The 27,060-nt window shown below is 43.4% G+C and overlaps 2 protein-coding genes across 3 annotated transcripts in view; one reads left to right on the top strand and one right to left on the bottom strand.

The window, feature by feature from the left end:
* LOC102507671 (antigen WC1.1) overlaps window positions 1-16,124 on the top strand; it is a 99,558-nt gene extending 83,434 nt beyond the window's left edge. The window contains exons 33-45 of the mRNA XM_032472903.1: window positions 977-1,285; window positions 1,378-1,695; window positions 4,749-4,841; window positions 4,920-5,234; window positions 6,341-6,655; window positions 11,741-11,782; window positions 11,874-12,188; window positions 12,447-12,479; window positions 13,064-13,201; window positions 13,618-13,710; window positions 14,003-14,074; window positions 14,575-14,721; window positions 15,839-16,124. Coding sequence (XP_032328794.1) covers window positions 977-1,285; window positions 1,378-1,695; window positions 4,749-4,841; window positions 4,920-5,234; window positions 6,341-6,655; window positions 11,741-11,782; window positions 11,874-12,188; window positions 12,447-12,479; window positions 13,064-13,201; window positions 13,618-13,710; window positions 14,003-14,074; window positions 14,575-14,721; window positions 15,839-15,984 — 2,336 coding nt within the window. The 3' untranslated portion in view covers window positions 15,985-16,124. The remainder of the gene's footprint in view (window positions 1-976; window positions 1,286-1,377; window positions 1,696-4,748; window positions 4,842-4,919; window positions 5,235-6,340; window positions 6,656-11,740; window positions 11,783-11,873; window positions 12,189-12,446; window positions 12,480-13,063; window positions 13,202-13,617; window positions 13,711-14,002; window positions 14,075-14,574; window positions 14,722-15,838) is intronic.
* A 2,359-nt stretch (window positions 16,125-18,483) lies between these two features.
* LOC102507406 (antigen WC1.1-like) overlaps window positions 18,484-27,060 on the bottom strand; it is a 28,725-nt gene continuing 20,148 nt past the window's right edge. The window contains exons 8-15 of one of the 2 annotated variants that reach the window (XM_032473369.1): window positions 22,957-22,998; window positions 22,550-22,864; window positions 22,306-22,338; window positions 21,767-21,904; window positions 21,277-21,372; window positions 20,986-21,069; window positions 19,776-19,922; window positions 18,484-18,756 (exon numbers count right to left, since the gene is read on the bottom strand). In XM_032473369.1, the coding sequence (XP_032329260.1) occupies window positions 18,638-18,756; window positions 19,776-19,922; window positions 20,986-21,069; window positions 21,277-21,372; window positions 21,767-21,904; window positions 22,306-22,338; window positions 22,550-22,864; window positions 22,957-22,998 (974 nt within the window). In that variant the 3' untranslated portion in view covers window positions 18,484-18,637. Of the gene's footprint in view, window positions 18,757-19,775; window positions 19,923-20,985; window positions 21,070-21,235; window positions 21,373-21,755; window positions 21,905-22,305; window positions 22,339-22,549; window positions 22,865-22,956; window positions 22,999-27,060 lie in introns of those variants that run through there. The other variant, XM_032473370.1, reaches the window with a different exon arrangement.

Raw genomic sequence — 27,060 nt, 5'->3', positions numbered from 1 at the left:
TAATACTCATTTAGGGCCCTAAGAAAATAACGACTTTCATTTTGAAGCTAGTTTATTGAGGTGTGATTGACATACAAAAAGCTGCACCTATTTAATGTTTACAACAACTGCTAGGTTATCAAGAGAAATGACTAGGACCACCCCGTCTCTCTCCTGTGGCTCTCTGAGCTTTCACAACACAACTTGACAGATTCATCTTTTTCCCCTTTTGGGTCACCTAAGAAATTCATGGGAATGTTTTGTCACCAAATATTGTCAGAAAAACAAAACTTGATACAATAAAAGTGGATTGGTTATAATGTGTGTATTTTTTCTCTTGAGCCATCATCTGTCTGCAGGTCAACGTGCACTCATGGATCCAGTCCTCGGGATTTTCTCTACCTTAAGTCACTGGAGGATTGGCTCTTGGGAGAGAAACTGATCAGAATATTAACCTCACGAGTCTCAGAATGGTTTTCTAACTTAGTCTGGATGATGGGTCTCTACTTTGACAGCCCAGGTCCCTGTGGGTTGATTCTATTCTTCATATCTCTGTACTCAAGTTTGAGTGTGCACGTGTTTATGCATTACTGACGTGGGCTCTGTAGGTCCCAGGATCCTAAATGAGAAATTCACTTCTCCAACCAATGCTCTGAAATGTATGTTCCTGGTATTCAGTCATTCTGGATGACCTGTCTTGAGCCCTGTAGTTTCCAAACCTCTAGATAAGGGATTCACATTTCTAACCATTCTCATTATATATGTTTTTGGGATTCAGCCATTCCAAACTGCCTCTGCAAATTCTTCTGGATTTCTCTACAGAAACTGGTTTATGAAAATGCAGTTGTAACACTCACTTTCAAATTCCCGCTCCATGCCCGACGTCTGGGGGGAAAAAAAAAGCTTTTGCTTCCACACCATTGCCTGTGACATGTCTTTTTCCAATTACCAAGAAGATCATGAACACTTACTAGGTTTATTTGTTTGTTTCTCTTAGGATTTGTGCATCTTGTTGGAGGGCACGGACCCTGCTCAGGGCAAGTAGAAGTGCGTTCTGAAGAAGACTGGACTACAGTGTCTGACGGGAACTTTACCTTCCTCACAGCCCAGGTCATCTGTGCAGATCTGGGCTGTGGCAAGGCTGTGTCTGTCCTGGGACACATGCCCTTCAGAAGGTCAGATGGGCGAGTCTGGGAGGAACAGTTTGGGTGTACCGGGGAGGAGTCTGAGCTCTGGTCCTGCCCCAGGGTGCCCTGTCCAGGAGGAACCTGCCACCACAGTGGAGCTGTTCAAGTTGTCTGTTCAGGTGAGATGTGGATCAGGACTCTAACCTCATTGCACATCCTGGTCAGGTAAGAAAAACATGAGATTTTGCTGAGCTCCTGTCTTTTCTACCAGCATACACAGAAGTGCGGCTCATGAAAAATGACACGTCTCAGTGTGAGGGACGAGTGGAGATGAATATTTCTGGAGGATGGAGAGCGCTCTGTGCCTCCCACTGGACCATGGCCAACGCCCATGTTATCTGTCGTCAGCTCGGCTGTGGAGTCGCCACCTCCATCCCCACAGGACCATACTTAGTTGCAGGAAGTGATCCGATCTGGAAAGCCCGATTTCACTGCTCAGGGGCTGAGTCCTTCTTGTGGAATTGCCCGCTGACTGCCCTGGGTGCTCCTGACTGTGCCCACGGAAACACAGCCTCTGTGATCTGCTCAGGTGAGAGAGGGAGGGGCTGACTGGTACTCAGGATGCTCCTTGTGGAAAATGTCCCCAAGAGCAGAGAATGAGGGGAAAATGGCTTCAAAAGTTAGATATTTTATGATGAAATATGTTTTATTCATCACTCATTCATTCATTTTTTGAGATCAGGGCGAGAAGCATTAAGGGGAATAATATTTTTAAAATAAACATAGGTATTTAAGTATAATCATAGAGAACAATGGATAAGCAATAAGTGTATACCTCAGTGAAGAGTTTTTCCCCGCTCTGAACCATTTGAGAATTACTATACACATCAGATTCCTTTACTAGGTACCACAGCATGTATTTCTTAAGTACAAAGATACTCATTAAAATTCAGGAAATTTTAATCTCATGCAATATTATTAACTGTTTACTCTGAAATACATATGAGCTTGAGGTTGTTTGCTTTTTGTGTTTTTATAGTAGAAAGATTAAATTATAAATTCAGTACTGTTAATAAATCAAGATTAGTCATATTTTCTATTAGTTCTTACGTCATTTCATGTGGTGCTTTTCAAAGAATTTCTCCACTTTTTGCTAAATGTTTAAATGTCTTGCAAAGTGGAAGTGACATCAGCATCATGGTGGTTTAAGATGTCTCTCCTTTTTGCACTTGTTTTTAACAACGAATTAACCATACATCCATGATCAAAAGTACCTCTGTGAAAGTTGTGGGATGCAATATCTTATACCAAGAAACAATTGGATGGTCAACAGGCAACATGCAGAACGGGAGAAAATATTTGTAAAACCTATAGAAGATCAGGGTTAATATCCAAAATATGTTTTAAAAGAACTCTACAACTCAATAGCAGAAACCCAAACAATCTGTGTGAAATTGGGCAGAGGAACTGATTAAAGATTTTCCAAAGAAGACATTCAAATGGCCAACAGATACATGAACGTTGCTCCACATCACCAATCATCAGTGAGATGCAAATCAAAACCACAATGAGATGTTACCTTATAGCATTTAGAGAGACTATCATCCAGAAGACAAGATACAAATGTAGGTGAGGAAATGTGGACAAGTGAACCCTGTGCACTGTTGGTGGGAATGTAAATTGATTCAACCACTATGGAAAACAGTACGGAGTTTCCTCCAAAATTAAAAAATAGAGCTACCGTATACTCTAGCAATCCTAATTCTGGGTGTGGACTCAAGGAAATGATATAGGATATTGAAAATACATCTGCACTCCCATGTTCATTGCAGCATTATTTACAATAGCCACGATACACAAAAAAGTCATGTGTCCTTCAACACATAAATGAATAAAGAACATGTGATACACACACACACACACACACACACACACACACAGAGTAACATTATTCAACCACGAGAAAGAAGAGACTCCTGCCATTGGTGATAACATGGATGGACCTTGAGGGCATTGTGTTTAGTAAGGTAGATTATACGGAGAAAGAAGAATATTGTGTATCATTTTTATGTGGAATCTTAAAAAGCCTTACTTGTAAAAACAGAGAGTAGAATGGTGGTCACAATGGACTGGGAGGTGGGGGAGTAAGGATTTGTTAGAGGGTATGGAATTAGCAGATGAATAGATTCTGGTGATCTAAGGTACAGAATAGTGATTGTAGTCAACAATACTGAATTATAAACTTCAAAATGTCTAAGAGACTAGCTCTTAAATGTTCTCATTGTAAAAAAGAAAGGATAATTATGTGATGTGACAGAGGTGTTAGCCAAAGCTACACTGCTATTAGTATTATAATACATAAACATATCAAATTTAAACATATGTTGGGGGAAAAAAAGCCAAAAGCACTGACAAAAGATTATTCGTAATATCCTCTTAACCTCTTTTTAATGTGTATATGTTCTGTAGTAATAGATCTTTTTTGTTTCTTTTCTTCATTTTTGGAGGGGTAATTAGGTTTTTATTTATTTTTTTATTATTTATTTTTATTCTGGAAATACTGGGGACTGAACCCAGGACCTCGTTCATGCTACGTATGCGCTCTACCACAGAGCTATACCCTCCTTCCCTTTCTTTTTTTTCCCCCCTTGTTGAATGATGAATTTTATGTTTTTTCAGAAAAATGAGGCTTAATGATTTTTTCTGTGTCTTTGCCTTATATTTGATTGATTTCTATAATTATATCTATTATTGGTCTACTTTCTATGGGTCAGATTTGATTTGCATTGTCTTTGTTTATAGTTACTTTTTTTTTAACTTTTTTTTATTGAAGTGCAGTCAATTACAATGTGTCAATTTCTGGTGTACAGCACAGTGTCCCATCGTGCACATACATACATATATTCGTTTTCATATTTTTTTCATTAAAGGTTATTACACGACATTGAACATAGTTCCCTGTGCTCTACGGGAGAAACTTTTTTTTAATAGCTGGTATTTTTGATTGACACACATTGTAGATGAAAAATTGTAGAACTTCTTCACACAGGATCTTCTTTTGCTGCCCCCCCGGCACCTGATTTAGGGGGTTGATCACCTCATTTAAAAGAAAGCGAAGTAGTTGGAGCCGGGCACCCGTCCCTGTGAAGAACAGTCTATGTCTGGTTCACTCTTCCTTCTGTGGTGCAAGTGTTCCGGTTAACAGGGCTCCTCCTCCTTGGTGGACCCTGAATTATGCTTTGTGCTCCCCGAGCTCTGTGAGTCTGCAGAATCTCTGATGAGCTTCTCAGAGACTCGCCTTTTACATTTCAGTTGACAAAGGCCTCAGAAGAGGTGGCTCACCTCTGCCTTTCACATCTGAGAGCATGGACCCAAATACTCTCACTGCCTTGGGAGCTCTACAGCACTGCCCCAAATATTGATACTTTCTCGGTTTTGTAAACTCACTCTTCGTGAAATACTTGGCTTAAAACAGAAATTCTGGCATCATCAATAACAGAACGCTCCATGGAGAATGTGAACTCTAAATAGGGTAACTTTACTGCTATGTTATAGCTTTCATCTCAGACCTGATCAGCACGTCATTATTTGGTTTAATTCAATTTCCTGTTCTTCAACCCTCTGGTCATTGCTGTCCTGCAGGAAACCAGACCCAGGTGCTGCCCCAGTGCGACGACTCCGTGTCTGAACCAGGAGGCTCTGCAGCCTCAGAGGGGAGCCCGGCCAACTGCTCAGGTGGGGGTCCCGCAGGCCTAGAACCCCTGCCCTCCCCTGTGTAAAGGCCCCCCCACTGGCACGAGCCTCTCCCCGCAGACAGCAGGCGGCTCCGCCTGGCGGACGGGGGCGGCCGCTGCGCAGGCAGAGTGGAGATCCTCCACCAGGGCTCCTGGGGCACCATCTGTGATGACGGCTGGGACCTGACCGATGCCCACGTGGTGTGCAGACAGCTGGGCTGCGGACAGGCCGTGGACGCCTCGCCCTTGGCTCGCTTCGGGGCGGGATCCGGGCCCATCTGGCTGGACGAGCTGAACTGCACGGGGAAGGAGCCGCACGTGTGGAGGTGCCCTTCGCGGGGCTGGGGGCGGCACGACTGCAGGCACAAGGAGGACGCGGGGGTCGTCTGCTCAGGTCTGCGCGGCGCTCGGCCGCAGGCGGGGGGCCGGGGGGGCGCGGGCCCTGGGGGTCGGGGGTCTGAGCCCTGAGTGGGAGTTGCTGGCAGGGCGAGAGGAGGAAGCCCCTTCCCTGGAGCCCGTCTTCCCAGCGGGTGAGACCAGGTGCTCTCACGTCCTCCTGCAGCGGCTGAGGGGCTGGGCCTTCCTGCTCAGCAGCATCTCCTGGCAGAGCCGTTTCTTACAGTTTCCACGTGAAAGCAGGGCTCACTCTTCAGTTCCCTCTGGTAGGAAATTCTGGAGACCCTACTGGTATTGTAATGACACCACGTATTGAGTAGTTAAAAAAAATCAGGGGTGTAGTATTTTACCTTTGTGCAGGTTAGACGTCTGACAGGGGTCATGGTGGGCTGACACCAAGGTGTCCACAGGGCTGCGTTCTACCTGGAGCCTCTGGGGAGAATTCCTCAGCCTTTTCTAGTTTCTAAAGGCGGCATGAATTCCTTGGCTCAGAGCTCCTTCTCTTTTTCTTCAGACAGACAACCTTGCCTCCCCCCGATCTTTCTTCCATGTCTCATCTCCCTCTATTCACAGTCAGGGAAAGGATTCCAATTTCAAGGATAGTGGAAATGCAAGTGCCATTAGATTGGGCTCACATGTTAATCCACAATATCCCAGCTTAATCTGACTATCCCATGGCCCCTGACTTAATCATATCTGTAAAATCCCTTTTGCCAGATAAGGTAGCATTTTCACAGGTTTCAGGGACTGGGATGTGGACGTCTGTGGGGGGTCCACTCTTCTGCCTGCCTCCCTACTATCCACATCCCTTTCACATCCTCTTCCACGGGTTTTTCAGGAAGTGGGATTCAGCTCCCCCTCCCTGCAGGGTGCCCAGATGAGTGTTCCTCTCAGTTCATTTTCCATCACATCATTGTGGTAGAAATAGACAGACAGACACAAATGGACAAAGTCAGGTAAAAGGGAGACAAATTTCAGTCTTGTCACCTACTGAGTATCTCCTCAGCATGGTCAGGGATGAGTGTTGACAATTTCTGGGAGAGAGGAACACCCAGATCGTTGAGTGAAGTGTCAACTGTGCCCTGTTTCCCCTTTCAATTTTAGAGTTCCTGGCCCTGAGGATGGTGAGCGAGGACCAGGAGTGTGCCGGGTGGCTGGAAGTCTTCTACAACGGGACCTGGGGCAGTGTCTGCCGCAGCCGCATGGACGAGATCACCTTGTCCATCGTCTGCAGCCAGCTTGGCTGTGGGGACATGGGACAATTGGACACTTCTGTTGCCTTAAGGGAAGGTTCTAGACCCCGATGGGTAGATTTAATCCAATGTCGGAGAACTGATACCTCTCTCTGGGAGTGTCCTTCTGACCCTTGGAAATACGATTCCTGTTCTCCAAAGGAGGAAGCTTACATCTCCTGTGCAGGTGACTTACTGCCTGTTTCTACGTCCCACCATTCATTGTAGGATGTTGCTAATGAGATTTTATATTTTCCAATCTAAGTGATGACTGCAAGTTGAATCTTCAAAATGATGTTTGGATAAAGATTATCTAATCTATATTGTGTCAAAGGTAAAAGTAAACCTGGGCTGACAACAGTTTATGTGAAAAATACCAGGGAGATTGGGCTGAACTGTGGGAAGCATAAATAATACTCAGACTTTCTTAGCAATTGTTAAGTAACTACGAGTAGTTATTGATATGCCCAATACCTTAACGTAAGTAGGGACAGAGCAGAGAATCAGTCCTGATTGCTCTGTCTCGTAAACGCTGGGTGTTTTACTCTGAATTGCATCTACAGCAGCTAGACTAATTCTCAAGACAGTTTGCTGGTCGATTGCAACTGAGTGTCTTGTAGGTAAAAATTTATATTCCAGGCAAGAGGACAGAGAAGAGAAAAGATATAGTCAGTGCTCTCATGACTCTTACAATCCAGTGTGGAAATCTCCTGTTAGACAGGAATTTCAAGAGTCGTGAAGTCGAGATAGTGCTATGGAAGTGTGTGACTGGGGCAAAAGAAGAAATCATGCTTACCCGGAGAACTGAAGGATGAGTAAGGGTTTTTTAAAGGAAGAAAGTGGAGAGATCTTTTTGGTCAGTGTAAATCCTCATATAGGAGGAAACGTGGTGTCTTAGAGGTACTGAGAAAATTGCATCCTGGCCAGAGCAGAAAGAGGGTGAGAGGCTGTGCTGCAGGATTACCACGGAGTGATGAGCAGAGCCAGACACCTCTGGGAGGCAGGACCCAAGAAAACCATCTCGTTAAAATAGGCAGAAAGGGCAGTAAGGGAAGGTGTCACCATCCTTTACCACCTCAGTATTCTCTTACCAGACAGTTGCTGTGTCCATCTTAAGACCTCGCACCAGCTGTTCTATCTGATTTGCTTGCCTGTCAACTTCTCATCATTCATCCATCACTTTCAATATCATCTCCTTGCTGAGGCCCTTATATCCACCTAACTGCTGTTACCTCTCCCCAGACTCTTTATGACATACTTCTGACACTCCGTGGTTATCCCTGAGCACACGGATTGCTTTTCTCAGTCCCTCTTGTAGGGTTCCAATTCCTCTACCTAAACTAATTTGCATTTTACAGCACATTTTAATGCTTTCCATAGTTTATTACTATGTGAAATGACCTTTTTCATATTTATTATCCATCTCTCTTATTTTTTTTGTAAAATACAATACCCTGAAGGACTTTGGCTGACTGACTGTGGTATTCACCAGTGTATATCCAGTGCAGGGACAGTACCTGGCATTACAGTAGATAATCAACAGTAGTTGAATGAAGAATAATCTTTTTGATTGTGTGGTCCAAATTAAAAATATTTTCATGAGGGTGTAATCAAAACTAATTAAAAGGTTTTTCGGCTGGGAGATAAATTAAGGAGTTTTGCATGAAGAAAATATGTCTTGAGTACAGGAGAAATAAAAGATTATTGCAGGGGAAATGCAGATTGTGTAATGGTGACTTGGGATATCTTGGAGGAGTCAAGGGTGACTGCTAGAAGGGTGGTAGTGCCTGTTCTTAGTACAGGAAATACAGAAGCTCATGGGAAGAATCCCATGGACTCAGTTTTGGTTACATTACATTCCAAGTAGATGAGACACTTAAGTGGAGATGTCATTAGGCATTTAGAACTATGCCATTTGAGTTTTGAAAGGAAATCCAGTTGGGAGAGAGAAATTTGGGAGTTACCATAGAGGTGTTTAGATAGGGATACATGAGATCATTGGAAAAATAAACTCTTTAAGACAGAATCCAATGAACACTAACGTTTGAAAGCTAGGTAGTACAGTGCATGGACTGGCAGGGAGTCCAGTGAAGAGCAGCAGAGAACTAACCCAGGCAATGCTGTGTTTGGATGTCAGCTTCAAAAACATTTTCAAGGAAAGGGTGTGGTCATATATGTTAAGTTCTACTGTGGCAGGAAGTAAATGAGAACTGAAAAGTGCCCAGTAGATTTAGCTCAGTGTTTGTCATTGAATGTCCTAATGAGAACACTTTTGAGAGTGGGGATGCAAATCAAAAATAAAAGTATAAAAAATAAGGTAATGGTGAAAAATACACACATCTCCTCTGAGAAACAGTGAAGAGCAAAGAATTAAAAGTAAAGTGCTGGAGTGTTGTATTCAATGTTGGGAGTACATTTATTTTAATTACCAGGTTGATCAATTCATTGATGCACTGTAGGGCAAACCTCCTTTAAAAGGGATGCTGGCACATTTCATTGTCCTAGTGCATTGTGTCCAAGTGCAAAAATGACTGGATATCATGTCAGAGGGAGTCTATAATCAGACCAGTTAGCATGAATTCCAGAGTAGGTGTAGATGGATTATTTACCTCAGGCTTTGAAGGACTTTCCCACAGAAGAGGGAGGAGACTTGCCAGAGCTGCTCCAGAGGCAGGACCCTGGTGATGGATGGAGGTTAGAAGGCAGCAGGTCTGGGCTCACTCTCGGTACAAGTAGCATAAGGGAATATCACCCATGTGATGATCCCCAAGGAAAAAAACAATACTGCCAGATTAAAGAATACTAGGGGCATGAAGGGATGGCCAGCCCTTATGTCCCCTTTTGCCTGTCTCTGTGTCTCTTCCTCCTGCTAGACTTGTGCCATGCTTGGCACTAGAGAACTTGTGTCTTTTCCACTAGTTTGTTTTATGTTTAGAGAGAGACCAGGTCCTTTCTCTTGCATCTAAATTTCAAAGACATTACTAACTTATTGTAAATAGAGAAGACATATAAAACATAAAAAGATAAATGAATCACATCTCATGACCTCTTGTCCATCCGTATCCTCCCGATGCAAACAAGATGAATGGACTGATATATGCTATTCTGCAAATTCCTCCACTTTCATATAAACATATGTAAACTCATATGCCCATAAAAGAGTTTAAATTGAAGGTGTATGGTTATTTATTTTCGCAAGGTTGGGATTATACAATACACATTATTGTTAAATTCGCTTTTTATCACTTAAATCTCATGGATATTCCTCCAGGTAGTGCTAACTCATTTGTAAAGCAATGGTTTAATATTTCATTCATGAGAGGTTGGTACTCCAGTTCATATGACCATTTGCCCATTTATTGGCAATTTGATTGCTTTTAACTTTCCCCCCTCTACAAATAATTTTGTAGTAAGGATTTTTGTACCTGTATCGCTATACACCATTGAGTTTACTACTTAAGATTACTGCAAATGTTGATATTATTAGATCAAAGGATATATATATACACACATACATACACACACAGGCACATGTCCATGTACACATGTGCATAGATAGAAACACAAACAAATTTTAATAGATATTGTCAAGTTACTTTCTAGGACTAATCATTTCCAGTTGTCTTCATATCTAGATTGAATATGCTGGGATTTCTCAATAACTTGACTATTATCTAAAGCCAAACCATATAGAAATGCCAAGACCAATAAGCTTACAAAAGCCCACAAGTCTCATCCTGAGACACTTGAAGGTGGACATAAGGATGACAAGTGCTTTGCTGCTGGTTTCTTTCTTCCTTCCTTCCTTCCCCCTTCCATCCTTCCTTCCTTCCTTCCCTCCTTCTTTGCTTCCCTTCATCCTTTCCTTCCTTCCTTCTTTTGCAGTTTCTCAGTGTTTTCCCTTTGTTCAACGTTTTGTCCCCCATTCTTTGTGTCTCTGTCTCCCTCCTTCTCTCCCTCTTTCTCTTCCACACCCCCACACATACACACACCTCATTCAGGTATATGCTGGATGATATGCTGGGAGTTGTCTGAAATCCACAGCAGAGGTGGAGGGTGGTAATAGATATTTTAAAGGTAGAAAGAATCTCCCTCCCTTCCTTGCGTCTCTTTCCTCATCCCTGTTTCTGGTTCCTGTGGAAGGTTGAAGGGATATTAAACTCTAAGACCTTATGTGGATCATAATTTCCTAAAGTCAAACGCGATGAATTGAGAGGTAGTGAGTTCTCCAATCCTGAAAGTGAACAACCCCCCAGAACAGGTCCTGCCATGGTTTCTGGACATGTCTCACTGCTTCGGGCAGAGAAGGTCTGATGGGGTGACACGGAAAGGATAAGCCAATTCTGACATTTCATCGCAAATATGGTGTATATGTCTGTGTTCTTGCATTGTTTTGAATTTATATCTATTTCCTTCATCTTCTATACGTTTATGTAGTTTTTTTGTCCTATGTTTCATCTCTGTGTCCTCTTAACACAGTGTTTCTCAGTGTGTTTATCTGAGTCTCACTGACACTCCCTAGCAATTTGTCTACTTACCTACCATCCCTTAAAAAAAAGGAAAACTATCTTTTTCTTTTTTAAAAAAAGTGTCCTCTCCCTGTAGTAATCTCTTTGCCTGCCCATATGTCATACTGAACAATAGATAAAAAATGTTTAGAGTCTGTTATATAATTTCCCTCTAAAATGTATAAATGTATTATTGAATATAAACTAATCTGTGATTCTGGACTCATTATTTTTTAAAATATCTCTTCTCTGTTACCTCAAACCATTAATATTAATTTGTATTTCCTTTATTATCTTACTGATGAGCAAGAATTTAAAGGAATTACATGCCACTGGATTTTATTTATCTATTTCTTCACTCAGTAAACATCAAGCCCCTATCGCAGTACTTAGAGAAGGTTCCCCACACATACTTGAATGAGTGCATACGCAGTGCAGGGCACGGTCCTAACAGCAGAAACACAAGGTGAACAAGATATGAAGGTCCTTCTTCGAGGAGGGCTTTCATTTAGGGGTTTGTGTGAGTTTGTGTAGATGTCTGTGTTTATATTTGTTGTGGGGTGTGGAGAGTGATAAACAGGTGAACAGATAAAGTCATTTCAGCTGGTGATAAGATCCAGGGAATGTCTCAGCCCAGTAGACGATGAAGCCTGTGTTTTGACTCATCCTTTGAACTGAGCCAAGGACGCTGGATAATCTTGTTCGGGGATGAGAGCACCCCCAGCTGTCCCTGATTCAGTGCTTCCCATTGTTTGCTTCTGCAGGAAGTAGAACCAAGAGCTGTCCAACTGCTGCCCCCTGCACAGGTACGTCAGCCTCTCCCACTGCACCTGTGGCTCCCAGGGGCTCCTGACTTTCCACCACGGGAGGTAACAGGAGGGGCTGCTGTCCTTTCAGACAAAGAGAAGCTCCGACTCCGGGGAGGAGGCACCCAGTGCTCAGGGCGCGTGGAGGTTTGGCACAGCGGCTCCTGGGGCACAGTGTGTGATGACTCCTGGAGCCTGGCAGAGGCCGAGGTGGTGTGTCAGCAGCTGGGCTGTGGCCACGCCCTGGAAGCCCTGGGAAGTACAGCGTTTGGCCCTGGGAACGGGAGCATCTGGCTGGATGAGGTGCAGTGCAGGGGCAGCGAGCCCTCCCTGTGGGTCTGTGCTGCGGAGCCCTGGGGGCAGAACGACTGCAAGCACGAGGAGGACGCCGGGGTGAGGTGCTCTGGTGAGTGGAGGAGCGTGGGTTCCGCTCCGGTTGAGCAGGGCCAGCGACGGGGCAATGAGCTGGGCTGGGGTAGGATGCGGACTTTGTGTCCAGAAAGCATCCTGACGCTGTAGCTCTGGATGTAGGATAGGGGGGCTGGGGGGACTCAACATGGATGTTGTGGTAACTGAGGGGTGATTTCAGGGCTCAGGAGGGAAACGTGGGCTGCCCTGCATTCTATCGAGTCCCTGGGCTCCAAACCCCTCTTTTTCTCTCCAGGTGAGAGGACAACTTTGCCCCCTGCTACAGCAGGTACGCTGCCACGGTCCCTGGGCAGGGAGAACATTCCGATTCCTGGGACCTGTTCTGTGGTCTCTGCCGGAATCAGCCAGCTCAGGAGAGGACAGATCCTGAGGAACCACTGGCTGGTGGGGAGGAAGCAGGGCACTTTCCTTGGAAAACTCCCTCTGCCTTGGTTCACGGTGCCAGAAGTTTCTTGTGTCCCCATGATCCAGGGGAGGCTGATTACTGTGCTGCAGAATCCAAGGTTTTATTACTTTCCTGTGATTGTTGCTCTTCAAAAGTAAGATGCCAGTCCCAGGACTTGTTTGATGCTCTGGTCTCGTGAAGCCCAAGGAGAGGATTTAATTGTGAGCCCAGTGCTCAGAGGCTGTCTCAGCGGGAAGCTCCCTGATCATCTGCTGCTCTCCCTTGGGCCACACCAGCAGGAGTGGAGTTGAATTATCTCAGGATATGACCTGGGGGAGCCGAGTCACAGTCAGTCTGGTTACGTCTGAGGCTGGGAGTTGACTGTGAGGAGCTCTCTGTAAACGCTGACCTCGGAAGGTTCTCTGTGCCATGTCCTTCTCCAAACAGTCTTCCTTTTTCCTCCTTAGGGACCAGGCCACGCTCCAATCCGATCCCTGGCATCTTCTCCCTGCCTGGGATCCTCTGCCTCATCCTGGGAACCCTCCTCTTCCTGGTCCTCGTCATCCTGGTGACTCAGCTGCTCAGATGGAGAGCGGAGCGCAGAGGTGGGTGCAGTGGGTACAGGGCAACATGGAAAGTGTGTGGAGGCAGCAAGCGGGGTCAGGTGACAGAAGGGGAAATGTGGGCAAGGTCTCTGTTCTTACCCCTATTCATCTGCAAAACTCCTTCTGCTCCATGTGAAACCCTAAGGGCTGAATACACAGGTTCTTAGGTTTGAGGTATGAACACTCGTAAGTCATGGCTCTTATGTGAGACAAGAAAGAGTGGAGGCTGAGCTGTGGATCCAGCTTCAGGGGAGGGCAGAAGGTGCAGATGGGCGTGGTGTGTGAGGTGTGAGATACACAGAGGTGCTGGCAGCCCTGTGGGTCTCCCCACATGTGTGCGGCAATGAGATGAAGGACTAGCCTGTTGGCTCAGGGCGTCTGGGGAGTCATGTCTGACCTGCTGGTGGTTTTCTCAGCCTTATCCACGGTCAAAGGCGCTGTCCATGAGGCTGTGTACGAGGAGATTGATCAGCTTGTAACACCGAAGGAGGATCTGCTGCGCAGCTCAGGTGTGTGTCTCTGTTTGCCCTCCTGGGACCCCTGGTTGTCAGCCACCCACTGGCTGTGAGGCATCTTCTCAGCACCCACATTCCCCACATCTGTTCCAGGCTCTCAGAGTCAGCCCCTCCAAAGGCCACAGGACGGGTCTCTCACAGCCCCTGTGAGCTCCAGGCCTCCCCAACCCTGTAGGAGCCATGACGGCCCCAGCATTCTTTCTCAGCCTTAGCAGTGGTCCTATGGGTGTGGGAAGGATTGTTCTGTTCTTTGTGATTTTTTTCTCCACATTACGGTTCCTGTCAGATGACTCAATGTCTCAACTTCCCTATTACACTGGGGATGCTGAGGAGGACAGTGACCATAAATCCACTCCAGGTAAGAGGTGGATGTGCCTTGGCTGGGGAGAGGGGGCGAGTGACGTTCCTCACAGAGATGAAATCCAGCAGGAACAGGCTTCCTTGTCTCCAGAGAGGTCCACACTCCCCAACTTCTGTGGCTGTTGTGCGGTGCCTCACGCTGGGGCTGGGCTCTCTGTGCCAGAATCACCCTCACTCAGTCACAGCCTGCACATGTTGTTTTAAAAACTAACATCATGAAAGCATAACTCATCAAAAGATTTTGGTAAAGCTCATTCATGTAAGAGCTTCTTTGAAATGGGTGGTTTTAATCAAGAAATGTTGAGCTTTTTGGATTATTTTCCTGGCTTATGGGCACATCAGAATGATATATACAGACCAGAAAAGAGCCTGCTGAGACAAGGAGTGAGTGGTGCCTTTGTTTAGCGGCTCAGAAACTCTGGTTCAGAAGAGATTTCAGGTATTTCCCAGTACAGCCCATTTATGGTGGTTTCCCTTGACCCCCTTGTCTGCCCTTAGAGCCCCTAGATCAGAGGACTGAGGCCCCTAGTGAGGGTTACGATGATGCTGAAGAGGTACCACTGCCTGAGGCTCCCCCTGCCTCTCGGATGAGCAAGGGGGAGGTCCCCCCAGAGGAGGAGACTGGGATGAGGCCCTCGCAGACAGGTGAGTGGGTCAGCTGATCTCTGTGTCCGGGAAAGGTGAATTTGAGCTCCTCAATGCCCATCCTTCCTGGAGATTCCAAATTTGCATGACCTGCTGTGTTTGATAACATTACCTCGACCATACGCCTCTCTGTAATGCTGTCAGACTCCTTGGGAGGGAGGAATCAGTGTGTATTCTTGCTACTTGTGTCTCTGTAACTACATCCTTGATGTATTTGCATTAAGATTTGTAGACTAGTTAAGTGTATTTACCAAATCCAAAAATGGAACAACTGTTCTGATAACATTTTTATGCTGTGTCATTGTGAAATGCAGTTAGAGATTTAAACAAAGTTTTAAGATTGGAATTTGTGAAGCATTTTTGTATTTTATGATGTGCTGTGATCATATATTAAGCCAAATCTGTACAAAGTCTATGATATATGGTGACATTAAAACATAAAGCCATAGTGGTGGATTACCAACTCAGAATTTGCGGACAGGCCAGGGCTAATGGGCCCCAGACACTTCAATGGTCAAGTGAATACGCTCATTCTCCAGAGGACGGCGTTTCTCCATCTGAGGTCCCATGTGATTTCTGGGGAAGGGCCAACGGTCGGAGGATCCTGTGGGGTTTGTTTTTTGTTTTTTTTTAATTTTGGGGCATTTAGAAAGACAAGTCAAGACCACCAAGAGCAGAGTTGGGTTGTCAGTGAGGAGCTGAGATTTTTCCAGTTATGATTTCCTGTCTCCATTTCTGTGTGAATTTAGACCTGTCAATTGTGAAAAACGAAAATTTCCCATCCCTTCTAGAGAGTCTTACCTTTCTTGAGCCATCTCCTGTGGACTGTGTAAGCCAGGAAACAGGTCTTCAGAGGGTTCCTGTTGGCCTCAGATCACCTTGTGATCCAGGGATTCTCAGCTAAACTGAGGCCACAGACCCACGTGGACTGGATCTTGATAGGAGAGCCTGATATTTCCTTACTGTAATGAATATGAAATAGTTTGATTCTCCCTGAGTGTAACTGAGTCCCCAGGGAGCTTATGTCATCACCACTTACTTGACTTGCTTCTGCCACAGGGCATAGCCCAGTGTCCCTTTGTCACAGTTCTAATCAAACTTCTCTTTACTATTTCAGACTCTTCTCTCAACTTTCCTAGAGAGGCAGCTGATCCTGGGAAAGGAGAAGAGAGCCCCTGGCTGGATCAGTGGGAAAAGGGGGACCCTGGGTATGATGACGTTGAACTGAGTGTCCCTGGAACACCCAGTGTGGCTTTCCCATGATGCTGTGTTAATATGAGAGGAGGGCTCCGACATTCTAACTGCCTGTATTTCAGTAGAGCAGTGTTGACCTATCATTGCATTATAAGGAAACTGCTCAGAGTATGTATTCTGAATAAAATACTTTTCCCCTCTGTTGATAACTTAACGTTTCTTGTCAAATGCTCTTAGAAGATTGGTCCTCAAAGGAAATAGAAGGTGAGTGAACTGACCTGTTTTCTCACCTCCCCCAAAGGCCAATGAAGGCATGACTCTGCCCAGGCTCAAAAATGCTCCGGGTCACTGTTGCTTAGACAAAAGACTCTAAACTTGGTCCACACTCACACCCTCATCCTAACAAGATGAACTCATGGAAAATACTCAGTCCTGAACATTCATGTGTGCTCTTCACGAGATGTCACATCATCTGCTGTTAACCAGTTCTTGGGCACCAGACTCGGATGTGAGTTTCAGAGTGAAGGTGGGAGGTTGGCTAGTGGGAGAGGATAATATATTTCTCCGTATCCTGCCTAAATTTTCTTTGGCCAATTAAAAACTCATTCTATTATCTCTTCCTTTCTTCCTTTTCATATCAAATTCCCTAGGTTTCTCTTTCCATTTATTCCTCAAGCCCATACAGACTCCTCCTTGCTCTTCTCTCATGTCTAGTTGGTTATCAAATCATTTTAACTTCAATCGTTCCTCTCCATCACTTCCTCCTATTTCTTCAGGATGTTGCCATTTCTTGTCTGTCCAATTATAAAACCTTCTACATGAATTATATCAACTCATGTCTCCCTTGACTACAAGTTGATGGAGGTCAAATTGGTTCTCACCCACACACCTGCATCCAAGAGGGACAAGAAATCAAGGGATAGGAGACCTAAACAGAGAGGATCCAGAGGAACGTGGACAGAAAGATCAGGAATGTTTGGCTTCTTGGGTTTTGCAGATGTGGATGGAAGTTTCTGACATGACTGAACTCTTAGAGGAAGAGTTTCAGATCATTGGGCTTCTTCTCTGTAAACATATTGCTTCAAGATTGCTTTGATCTGGTAACTACTGAACACATAAATGTAAGCCTGCTGTGATTTTTCAGGGCAGAGGGAGTTGTCTCGTAAGAGCAGCCAAGTAAATGCCACGTTTCCAGAGCACACTATTCCAAGGTAAGCATGTGGAGAGGCTGCTGAATTAATATAAGCACTCAGAGTGGGGGCCTGGTTATGAGCCAAGCCCACCCTGTTACTTAGTGGATGACTCTGGATGCTGTCTGCAGGGGGAAACAGACGACACCCACGTAATCTTCTGTAATTTTGGGCTGGGCATGGGAACTGAAAAATGCCCAGTCCTTCTCCCAGTGAAGCTTTTATGGCCATTTGCCATAGGGAAGTGATGAAATGAATGACAAGGTAAAGTATATCCAACAAGATGATTGTGTTTTACTTCTGCTGCATGATGTCAACAAGCTAAAATAGAGAGCTGGTTACCATAAATTTTGATGATAAAAATCAGATAAAATTAAGGGAGAGATGGATAGGACAAGCTTCACCACCCAGATCTGGGAGACTTCCAGCAGGATGAGCCTAACTTTTGGTTGGGTGCTCAAGAAGCAGCCGGGAGTTGGTGGACAGACTCTCAGAGTGCTTAGACCAGGGAGATCAGGGCAATCACCCCAAGTGGTCCATGTTGCCTGTGAAAAGGCCTTTTGTGCAGGGTGGTTTGGGAGGATTTATCATTCCAGGGTTTTCAACTAAAGCCAGAAAGCTCTGCATAGTAGTAATTATGACAAGGCAGCCAGAATGTCACATGGGGAAAGAATTCATGCGAAATGTTTTCCTTTAAGAGTGCAGGTTGCATATTAAGCTTGGAGGTCTTTCCAATGTCATTTGGGAGGACTCACTGGAAGACCCTAGATTTTCCTGAAACTTCACGAGTAGTTAACACCCATAAATATCTATTCTGGGCAGAGTGGAGAAAGTCACAAAGACTTGAAAGTGTCAAGGATTATGTTACATGGCAACTTCCAATGTAATAACCTAGCAGTATGGCAGCATCACTAGGCATTACTGTTAGAAAGCGAGTCAGACCCTGCTTGGAATTGGTCACTTCAGCAATAACTCAATTTACCAAGCTTAGTTCTCTTTGGTCCTTCTGCCCTTTTTACCCTGGTCCTCTTGTGTAATTTTCACAGCTTCTTGTGAGGCTGACAAACTTCATTCATTTTGAACATCACTTCCAGGTTTTAGTAGAGGTGGGTGGGCTATATTGGAATATTCAGTTATGTATTTCTGAGTTTACTTTTCTAAGAGTAAACACTTAGTTCAGGACCAGATCTCAGAGTTTTATGCTATTTAAGAAAGCGTGAATTTCTCTGTATCTAAAGGAAGGCAAGTGTGTAATCAGTAGGATGGTGATAACACTGACTTTCAGCTGAGATTTCATTTTGGGAAAGGAGTGCATTTGAAGACTGACTTGTCCAAGGTCAGGGGAGGTCAATACACCGAGATTCTTAAGAGAGCAGCATTTGTCTGTTAAGCTCAGAGTATTTATTATGAATAATTTCCTTTAATCATAGTTACATGTAAAAGCTGCAGTAATGGAGAAGACAGGATTCTCATTTATCTGAGAAACAATATTACAGACGATTCTCTGAAGAGTTTCTTGCTTCAAAACGGCTCTACATGGTGCTAAGCTCAACATCATCATACTCAGGCTCATCTTGTCTCAGGACCAATGGGGATTCTTTCTCTTTCATGCTAGAGTTGACAGCTTCTCTAGGAGACTGCAGAGAGATGCCTGAAACAGTAAGGACAATCTGCTTTTAGTGGCGATGAAAAGATAGGACATAGTCCTCGGTTGGAAGGAGACTAGTGCAAAGTGGCTACAAAATACTTGGGGAGATCCAACATTTGTCTAAAAGGCTACATGGAGCTACTTCATACTGACTCAGCTATTCCATGCAATGTTGTCTTGACCTTGACAGTTGGAAAGGAGGTGGACCAATAATGGCAAGGAGTAGAAAAGAGACATGCATGCCTCTTCTGCACCAGTCTGGTCTGACTTCTTAAGGAGTGGAGGCAGGACATGACCTCTTTAGAGCACCTCAGCTGACCTCTCCTCAGCACCCCAACAAGAGATCAAGTTTGATCTACAAGTTTTACATGAGAACAACTTGGGTCTTCTGTCAGTTGTCAAATGGGGGCAGCTCAACCAAATCCCACAGCCTCCTGCTCCCCAGGGACCACATGCTCACATATAAGCAGAAAGTCTAGTCCTAGGGGATGAGGATCTTCATTTGGCAATTGAAACAGTGAGAGAAAAGTGCATCTTGGTTTCCTTTTAATGCTGAGACTCTCCAATTAAGGTCACTACACATTCTGCATTAACAGTGAGCAAAGTCAACTTTAAACATTTGGTTACATGGTTCCCCCCAAACAAGTTTTATAGCTCATAAGTTTAATTTACACTTCTATTTAAGAACTTTTCAGATTAGCTCTCAACATCTGAAAGAACTCCCAAATTTATTGTCAGAATATATATCTTAATTTGGGGTATGAAAATGGGAATGAAGTTTCTGTAACTCCTATAGATACACCTACATCTAACTGATGGTGGACATGGACACAGAGAACACAGTACGTTCTCCTCTTAGAAGAGATGAATTAGCTACAGTATACCAGGGATAGGGAAGAACTGACAATATCTAGGTATACAAGGCTACCCCAATTCTGATAGTAAAGATAAACTGACTACTGGTGGGTCAAAACTCATCTTCCCCATGACAAGGGAATAAGGCTACTGAGCTGTCCACTCACCTGTCTGGGAAGAATTGGCACCACCTCCATCCTCTGGGGAAAAATAATTCTCATTCATTCCAGGCAAGGAAGGAGTTACAGGAACAGGTGACTCATCCACATCATCATAACCATTTCCTGTGGCATCAACATGCTGTCCTGGAGGCTCTAAAACAAATAAGTACTTAAGTGAAATAGCGAAGTATGGGTTGGACTAAGAGACATCCTAAGTCCCTTCTAATGCAGAGATTCTAATGGCTGATATATATATACGTATGTATATATAATATTCCAAGGTTGCTTCAAGGGCATATATTTGACCTCAGTATGCTTAAAAATCCTTTATATCTTCTAACTATTCCAATGTATCAAGGTCAGTCATATTTTTCTAACATGGCTTCTCATACCATAAAGCATTGACAGAATCTATTATGCTACGTGAGTTTCAGGTACTATTTTCCAGCATATGGTTCAGAGTTGTAACACATAATATGCACATATCAGTGACTAGGAAAGATGAATCTGGACCAAGAGAACCCAGGACATCCACGTGCCCTCTAAAGCGGTGGGAGACACAGAGCTGGTAGAGAGGAGGAAGCCTGGGGACATCTATCACTCAGAGACAAGATATCCCACCAGTCCCAATCATGGGAGGTGTGGGTTTCAATCTCCTCTAGTGCTCAGTTGACCTCAGGATCTAATCTCCACGAACTGTCCATCTTTACTCTATGGAGATGATCCAGAGAGGACATTCTCCTTTATCAGTTTCCTTATAAATAAGAGTTTCTGGTAGTTGGTAAGTACAGGTGCCAATCACTCCATATATTCCAGGGCTTATCAATATCAATATTTTTGTCTCAATATACACCAAATCCATAAAGTGATCCAAATGTCATACTATCTCTGGTTCCAACCATAGTTCCCAATGCCAGCGTTCTCTGTAGCCATAGAATTTTGAGTTTAACACTTCCAGTTATTTAGAAAAACATGGCCTCTGAATCGTTAATATTACATTAGATACACATCTGTAACTAAGTAGAAGTAGCAGTAGATACAGGGAACTGACTCTGATCTTTCCATTTCTGAGGTCACAGAATGGGCAAGAGAGGAAACAAAATTGTTGTGAACTGGAGAGAAGAGATCCTTCCCGTCCTAATCACAGGAGGCGTTTCCTCAGGCAAGATTCCTCCTCCTTGTTCCCTCCATCTGAGAGAAGACCTATGTCTACTACCTGAGGCAGACTCAGGGTCTCCATTCTCCTCATCGTCCCCTGTGTAATACTGCAGCTTAGTCGCTGAGTCATCAGACAGGTTATCTGGTAAGGAGAAAAACATCACAGACAAACAGAAACCTTCCCCATAGTAGGAGGCCCAGGGTTATAGCTCAGAAGCAATACTGAGGCTTCAGACTTGCAGAGAGAGAGCTTGGAGCTCTCTGTGAGGTTGGGTTGGTGGCTGAGTCTCCGCTTGCTGAAGACAACACACAGCCAGGTCCTGAAGAGAGGGGAGGGCATGGGACATACCTGGGTTATCCAACAGGTCCACCTTTTCTGATTTCACGAGGTCATCAATCTCCTGGTACAAGGCTTCATCAAATGCATCTTTAAAAGCTGATAAGGCTGGGAAGAGGCATGAGTTAGAGACCGCCCCTGGAGATGTTTCCTTTACAACAGACAAAGCATTCAGTGCTTTCCAATGGAGAAAACCCTCTGGGCTGCTAGTGCCCCTTTCTTTGCCTTCAGGACAGAACTATGCTTCCTGACCCTGATCTTGATTCCACACTCAATTTGCACTGACACTATTCACACAGGAAACCATAATTCTTGAGAGATTTTACATTCAACCCTGGTCCAAGGATTCATTCTTTCAAATCTTGACATCTATTGTAGAAAAGGTAGAATTTTGCCAGGTAATGAGGATGGAGGCCAAAATTTGCGCACTTTTCTTGCTGTCACAGCTGGCTCACTACCCTTTCCACTACTTTCCAGATCATTTAGCCTACCTAAGGCCCACCTTGGTGCTCTGCTCTCCCTCGGTGTAGCTGAATCCCCAGGATGATGAGGACCAGGAAGAGAAGGGCACCCAGTATGACACAGAGGATTCCAGGAAGGGAGAAGATGCCAGGGATGGGAGATGAAGCTGTACTGGTTCCTGAGGTGAGGAGAGGGCCATGAGATTTTAGAGAGGATGGTAAGTCCAGAAGAATCTCTCCTTCCTTATCCCAGTCATCCTCTGAGTCCAAGAGCATGAAGTTTGGATTCAGATACAGTGGGTCTGCCTGAACCCCAGGATATGATCAACCCAGGTCCCGCCCTGAGCTGTGTTAATTGTCCTCTGAATCTGGTTATAAGGGATTTTTATGAAATGAAAACTGACAAAGCTCTGGAGCGTTACAGCTGCCACTACTTAATAGGACTATAAATATGGGATCATTAGACCTTTCTATGCTGACATGGATAATATTGCCAGAAATATGTAGATTCCATAATGCAAGTCCCTGAAAATATGGGAGTCTCCACTGTCACATAGCTCAGGGCAGCAGAATCACTTACTTCCACGAGTTGGGGGAACTGTTGTCCTGTCACCTGGAAAGAACAGAAAAAGAATTGATCACTGTACTGAATTGGCCTGAAAAAGCCACAGTGTTACACCTACCATCACTGGTATATTGATCTCTTCCAGATCCCAGGAGATCAGGCAATAGCCTCTCCTGGAGCCAGAGCATTTCAGGAAGTGCTTCTGGATTCAAACACACGTGTTCTTCAGTCCTAGCCCCAAAACTGGTCCTCCACTCACCAGAGCACCTCACCCCGGCGTCCTCCTCGTGCTTGCAGTCGTTCTGCCCCCAGGGCTCTGCAGCACAGGCCCATAGGGAGGGCTCCCTGCCCCTGCACTGCACCTCATCCAGCCAGATGCTCCCGTTCCCAGGGCCAAACGCTGCATCTTGCAGGGCTTCCAGGGCGTGGCCACAGCCCAGCTGCTGACACACCACCTCGGCCTCTGCCAGGCTCCAGGAGTCATCACACACTGTGCCCCAGGAGCCGCTGTGCCAAACCTCCACACGCCCTGAGCACTGGGTGCCTCCTCCCCGGAGTCGGAGCTTCTCTTTGTCTGAAAAGGACAGCGGCCTCTCCTGTTACTGCCCGTGGTGGGAAGGCAGGAGCCCCTGGGAGCCACAGGGGAAGAGGGAGAGGCTGACGCACCTGTGCAGGGGGCAGCAGTTGGACAGCTCTTGGGTCTAATTCCTGCAGAAACAAACAATGCGGAAGCACTGGATCAGGGACAGCTGGGGGTGCTCTCGTCCCTGAACAAGATTATCCAGCATCCTTGGCTGATTCCAAAGGATGAGTCAAAACACAGGCTTCATAGTCTACTGGGCTGAGATGTTCCCTGGATCTTATCACCAGCTGAAATGACTTTATCTGTTCACTTGTTTATCACTCTCCACACCCCACAACAAATATAAACACAGACATCTACACACACACACACACACACACACAAACACACCCCCCTAAATGAAAGCTCTCCTAGAATAAGCACCTTGCATATCTTATTCACCTTGTGTTTCTGCTGTTAGGACAGTGCCTTTCACTTTGTATGCATTCATTCAACAAGTATGTATCGAGAAGCTTCTCTAAGTATCATGATAGGGGCTTAATAAATATTTATTAAATAAATAAATAGAGGAATAAAATCGAGTGACATGTAAATCCTTTAAATTCAAGCTAGTCAGTAAAATAGGAAAGCAAATATAAATTAATGGTAATGGTCTGTGATAATAAATAGTGCATATTAAAAATAATTAGTCCATAAGCATATAATTAATTTATATTCAAATTCCATTTATGTAATTTTCAGTGGGAAACTATTAATCAGATTCTAAGCTACTCTTATCTGTTATTCAGTATGACAGGTGGGCAAGTGAAGATTACTGTAGTGAAAGGAATCTCTTAAAAAAGGGAATATACAGGATAGAATAAGTAGGATTCAGAGAAGATAGGTGGACACATATACCAAGTAAGACAGAAATGTCTGCAATAGAGACATAAATATACTGAGAAAATTCTGTATTGCAATGAAGCAGAAATAACAAAGACTGAAAAATACACAAAAGAATTAAAACAGAAATATATATAAGTTCAAAACAACACAAGAAAACTGAAGTGTACATGGTAACATGTCATAAAACATCAGAATTTGTATATTATTTCTATATCATTCTATCAAACTCCTGCTCTATGCAGAGAACTTCTGCACAAATGATGGCAGGACCTCTGTGAGGCGGCCGCTCACTTTCAGACTGAGAATTCACCACTTCTCAGTGTTGTCTACTTGTAGGAAAAATATCATCAGTATAAGGTCTAATCGTGTAATACCTCTTTGGCCTTCATATGGAAAAGACAAAAAGATGAAGAAAGAGAGACAAGGAAAAGAATGAACCTCTGCTTTTGAAATATCTACCAGCACATAATCCCAGCTGTGGACTTCAGGCAACTCCTAGCATATCACTCAAGGTATACCTGAATGGGGTATGTGTGTTTGTGTGTGGGGAGGGGTGTGAGAGAGAGAGAAGTGTTGACATAAGTAAAGTGCTATGTTATAGGAATGGGTTAATAGACTTACAAAAAAGGACAAGCACAAGCCAGAAACTTACAAGTGAGTCACAAAAACTAAGTAAAATCTGTGATAATACAAAGGAAAATTACTAAACCACAAAAAGAAGAAGAAAGGAACAAAGAGGAAATACCAAATCAACTACAAAAATAAGTTCAAAATGGCAATAAACACTCATCTATCATTAATTACTGTAAATGTTAATGGACTAAATGCTCCAATCAAAAGACACAGAGTGGCAGACTGGATAATAAAGCAAGAACCTTCAATATGCTGCATACAAGAGACCCACTTTAGGGAGAAGGACACATATAGATTGAGAGTGAAAGAATGGAAAAGGATATTCCATACAAATGGAAAAGCCAAAAACACAGGTGTAGCAGTACTGATTTCAGACAAAATAGACTTTAAAACAAAGGCCATAAAGAAAGATAAAGAAGGACATTTTATAATGTTTAAAGGAGTAATACAAGATGAGGATATTACACTCATTAATATATATGCACCCAATATAGGAGCACCTGAGTACATAAAACAATTACTAACAGAGATAAAGAGGGATATTGATGGGAATACAATCATTGTCAGAGATTTTAACACTGCATTAACATCACTAGACAGATCTTCCAGACAGAAAATAAGTAAGGTAACAGAGAAATTAAGTGATATAAAAGAAAAATTAGATTTGGTGGATATTTTCAAAGCATTATACCCCCCAAAATAGGATATACATTCTTTTCAAGTGTACATGGAACATTTTCTAGGATTGATCCTGTACTTGGGCACAAAAGAAGCCTCAACAATTTTAAGAAGATAGAAATTTCTCAAGCATCTTTACTGACCACAATGCCATGATATTAGAAATCAACTACAGAGGAAAAAAGGAAAGCATGGAGATTAAACAACATGCTATTAAAAAACCAATGGACCAATGATGAAATCAAAGTTGAAATTAAAAAATACCTTGAGACAAATGAAAATGAAAACACAACCACACAAAATTTATGGGACACAGCAAAGACAGTGCTAAGAGGGATGTTTATAGCAATACAGGCCTTCCTCAAAAAAGAACAATCTCAAATAAACAATCTAACCCCCCAGCTAAAAGAATTAGAAAAAGAAGAGCAAAAAAACCCAAAAGGAAGCAGAATGAAGGAAATAATAAAGATCAGGGGGGAAATAAATAAAACAGAGATTTAAAATATAATAGAAAAAAATAAATCAAACCAAAAGCTGGTTTTTTGAAAAAGTAAATAAAATCAACAAACCTCTGGTCAAACTCACACAGAATAAAAAAGAGAGATCACAAATAAGCAAAATAAGTAAGGAAAATGGAGAAATTACAACAAATAACATAGAAATACAGAATATCATACGAGAATATTATGAAAAACTATATGGAACCAAAATGGATAACCTAGAGGAGATGGACAAGTTTCTGGAAACATGCAGTCCACCAAGACTGAACCAAGAAACTGACCACTTGAACAAACCGATCACTAGAAATGAAATTGAATTAGCAATAAAAAAAAAAACAACTTCCCTACAAATAAAAGTCCAGGACCAGACGGCTTCACTGGGAAATTTTACCAAACATACAAAGAAGAACCCATACCAGTCCTTCTCAAACTCTTCCAGAAGATTGAAAAGGAGGGAATACTCCCAAACTCATTCTATGAAGCCACCATCACCCTGATACCAAAACTAGGCAAAGACACTACCAAAAAAGAGAATTACAGGCCAATATCACTGATGAACATAGATGCAAAAATCTTTACCAAAATATTAGCAAATAGAATCCAACAGCACATAAAAAAGATTATACATCATGACCAAGTAGGGTTCATCTCAGGGACACAAGGGTAGTTCAACATACGCAAATCAACCAATGTAATACATCACATCAACAAGAGAAAGGACAAAAACCACATGATCATCTCAATAGATGCAGAAAAAGCATTTGATAAAATTCAACACCCATTTATGATTAAAACTCTCAGCAAAGTGGGCATAGAGGGAACATATCTCAACATAATAAAAGCTATATATGACAAACCTACAGCCAGCATAGTACTCAACAGTGAAAAACTCAAAAGCTTCCCACTAAAATCTGGGACAAGACAAGGATGCCCACTCTCACCACTCCTATTCAACATAATCTTGGAAGTCCTAGCCACAGCAATCAGGTGAGAGAGAGAAATAAAAGGGATCCAATTTGGAAAAAAAGAGGTAAAAGTGTCACTATATGCTTATGACATGATACTATATATAGAAACCCTAAGAGGTCCACACAAAAACTACTAGAACTAATCAAAGAATTCAGCAAGGTAGTAGGTTATAAGATTAACGTTCAAAAATCAGTTGCATTTCTTTACACTAACGATGAAGCAACAGAAAAAGAAAGTAAAGAAACAATCTCCTTTAAAATAGCACCCAAAATAACAAAATACCTAGGAGTAAATCTAACCAAGGAGGTGAAAGACTTACACACAGAAAACTATAAACCATTGATGAAGAAAATTAAAGAAGACTTTAAAAAATGGAAAGATATCCCATGCTCCTGGATTGGAAGAATCAATATTGTTAAAACTGCCCAAGGCAATCTACAGATTTAATTAAATCCCTATCAAATTACCCAGGTCATATTTCACAGAACTAGAACAAATCATAATAAAATTTGTATGGAACCG

Source organism: Camelus ferus, chromosome 34 (assembly GCF_009834535.1).
Source record: "Camelus ferus isolate YT-003-E chromosome 34, BCGSAC_Cfer_1.0, whole genome shotgun sequence".
NCBI lineage: Eukaryota > Metazoa > Chordata > Mammalia > Artiodactyla > Camelidae > Camelus > Camelus ferus.
The sequence above is the reverse complement of the archived record's forward strand: the minus strand, read 5'-3'. Positions and strand labels throughout refer to the sequence as shown.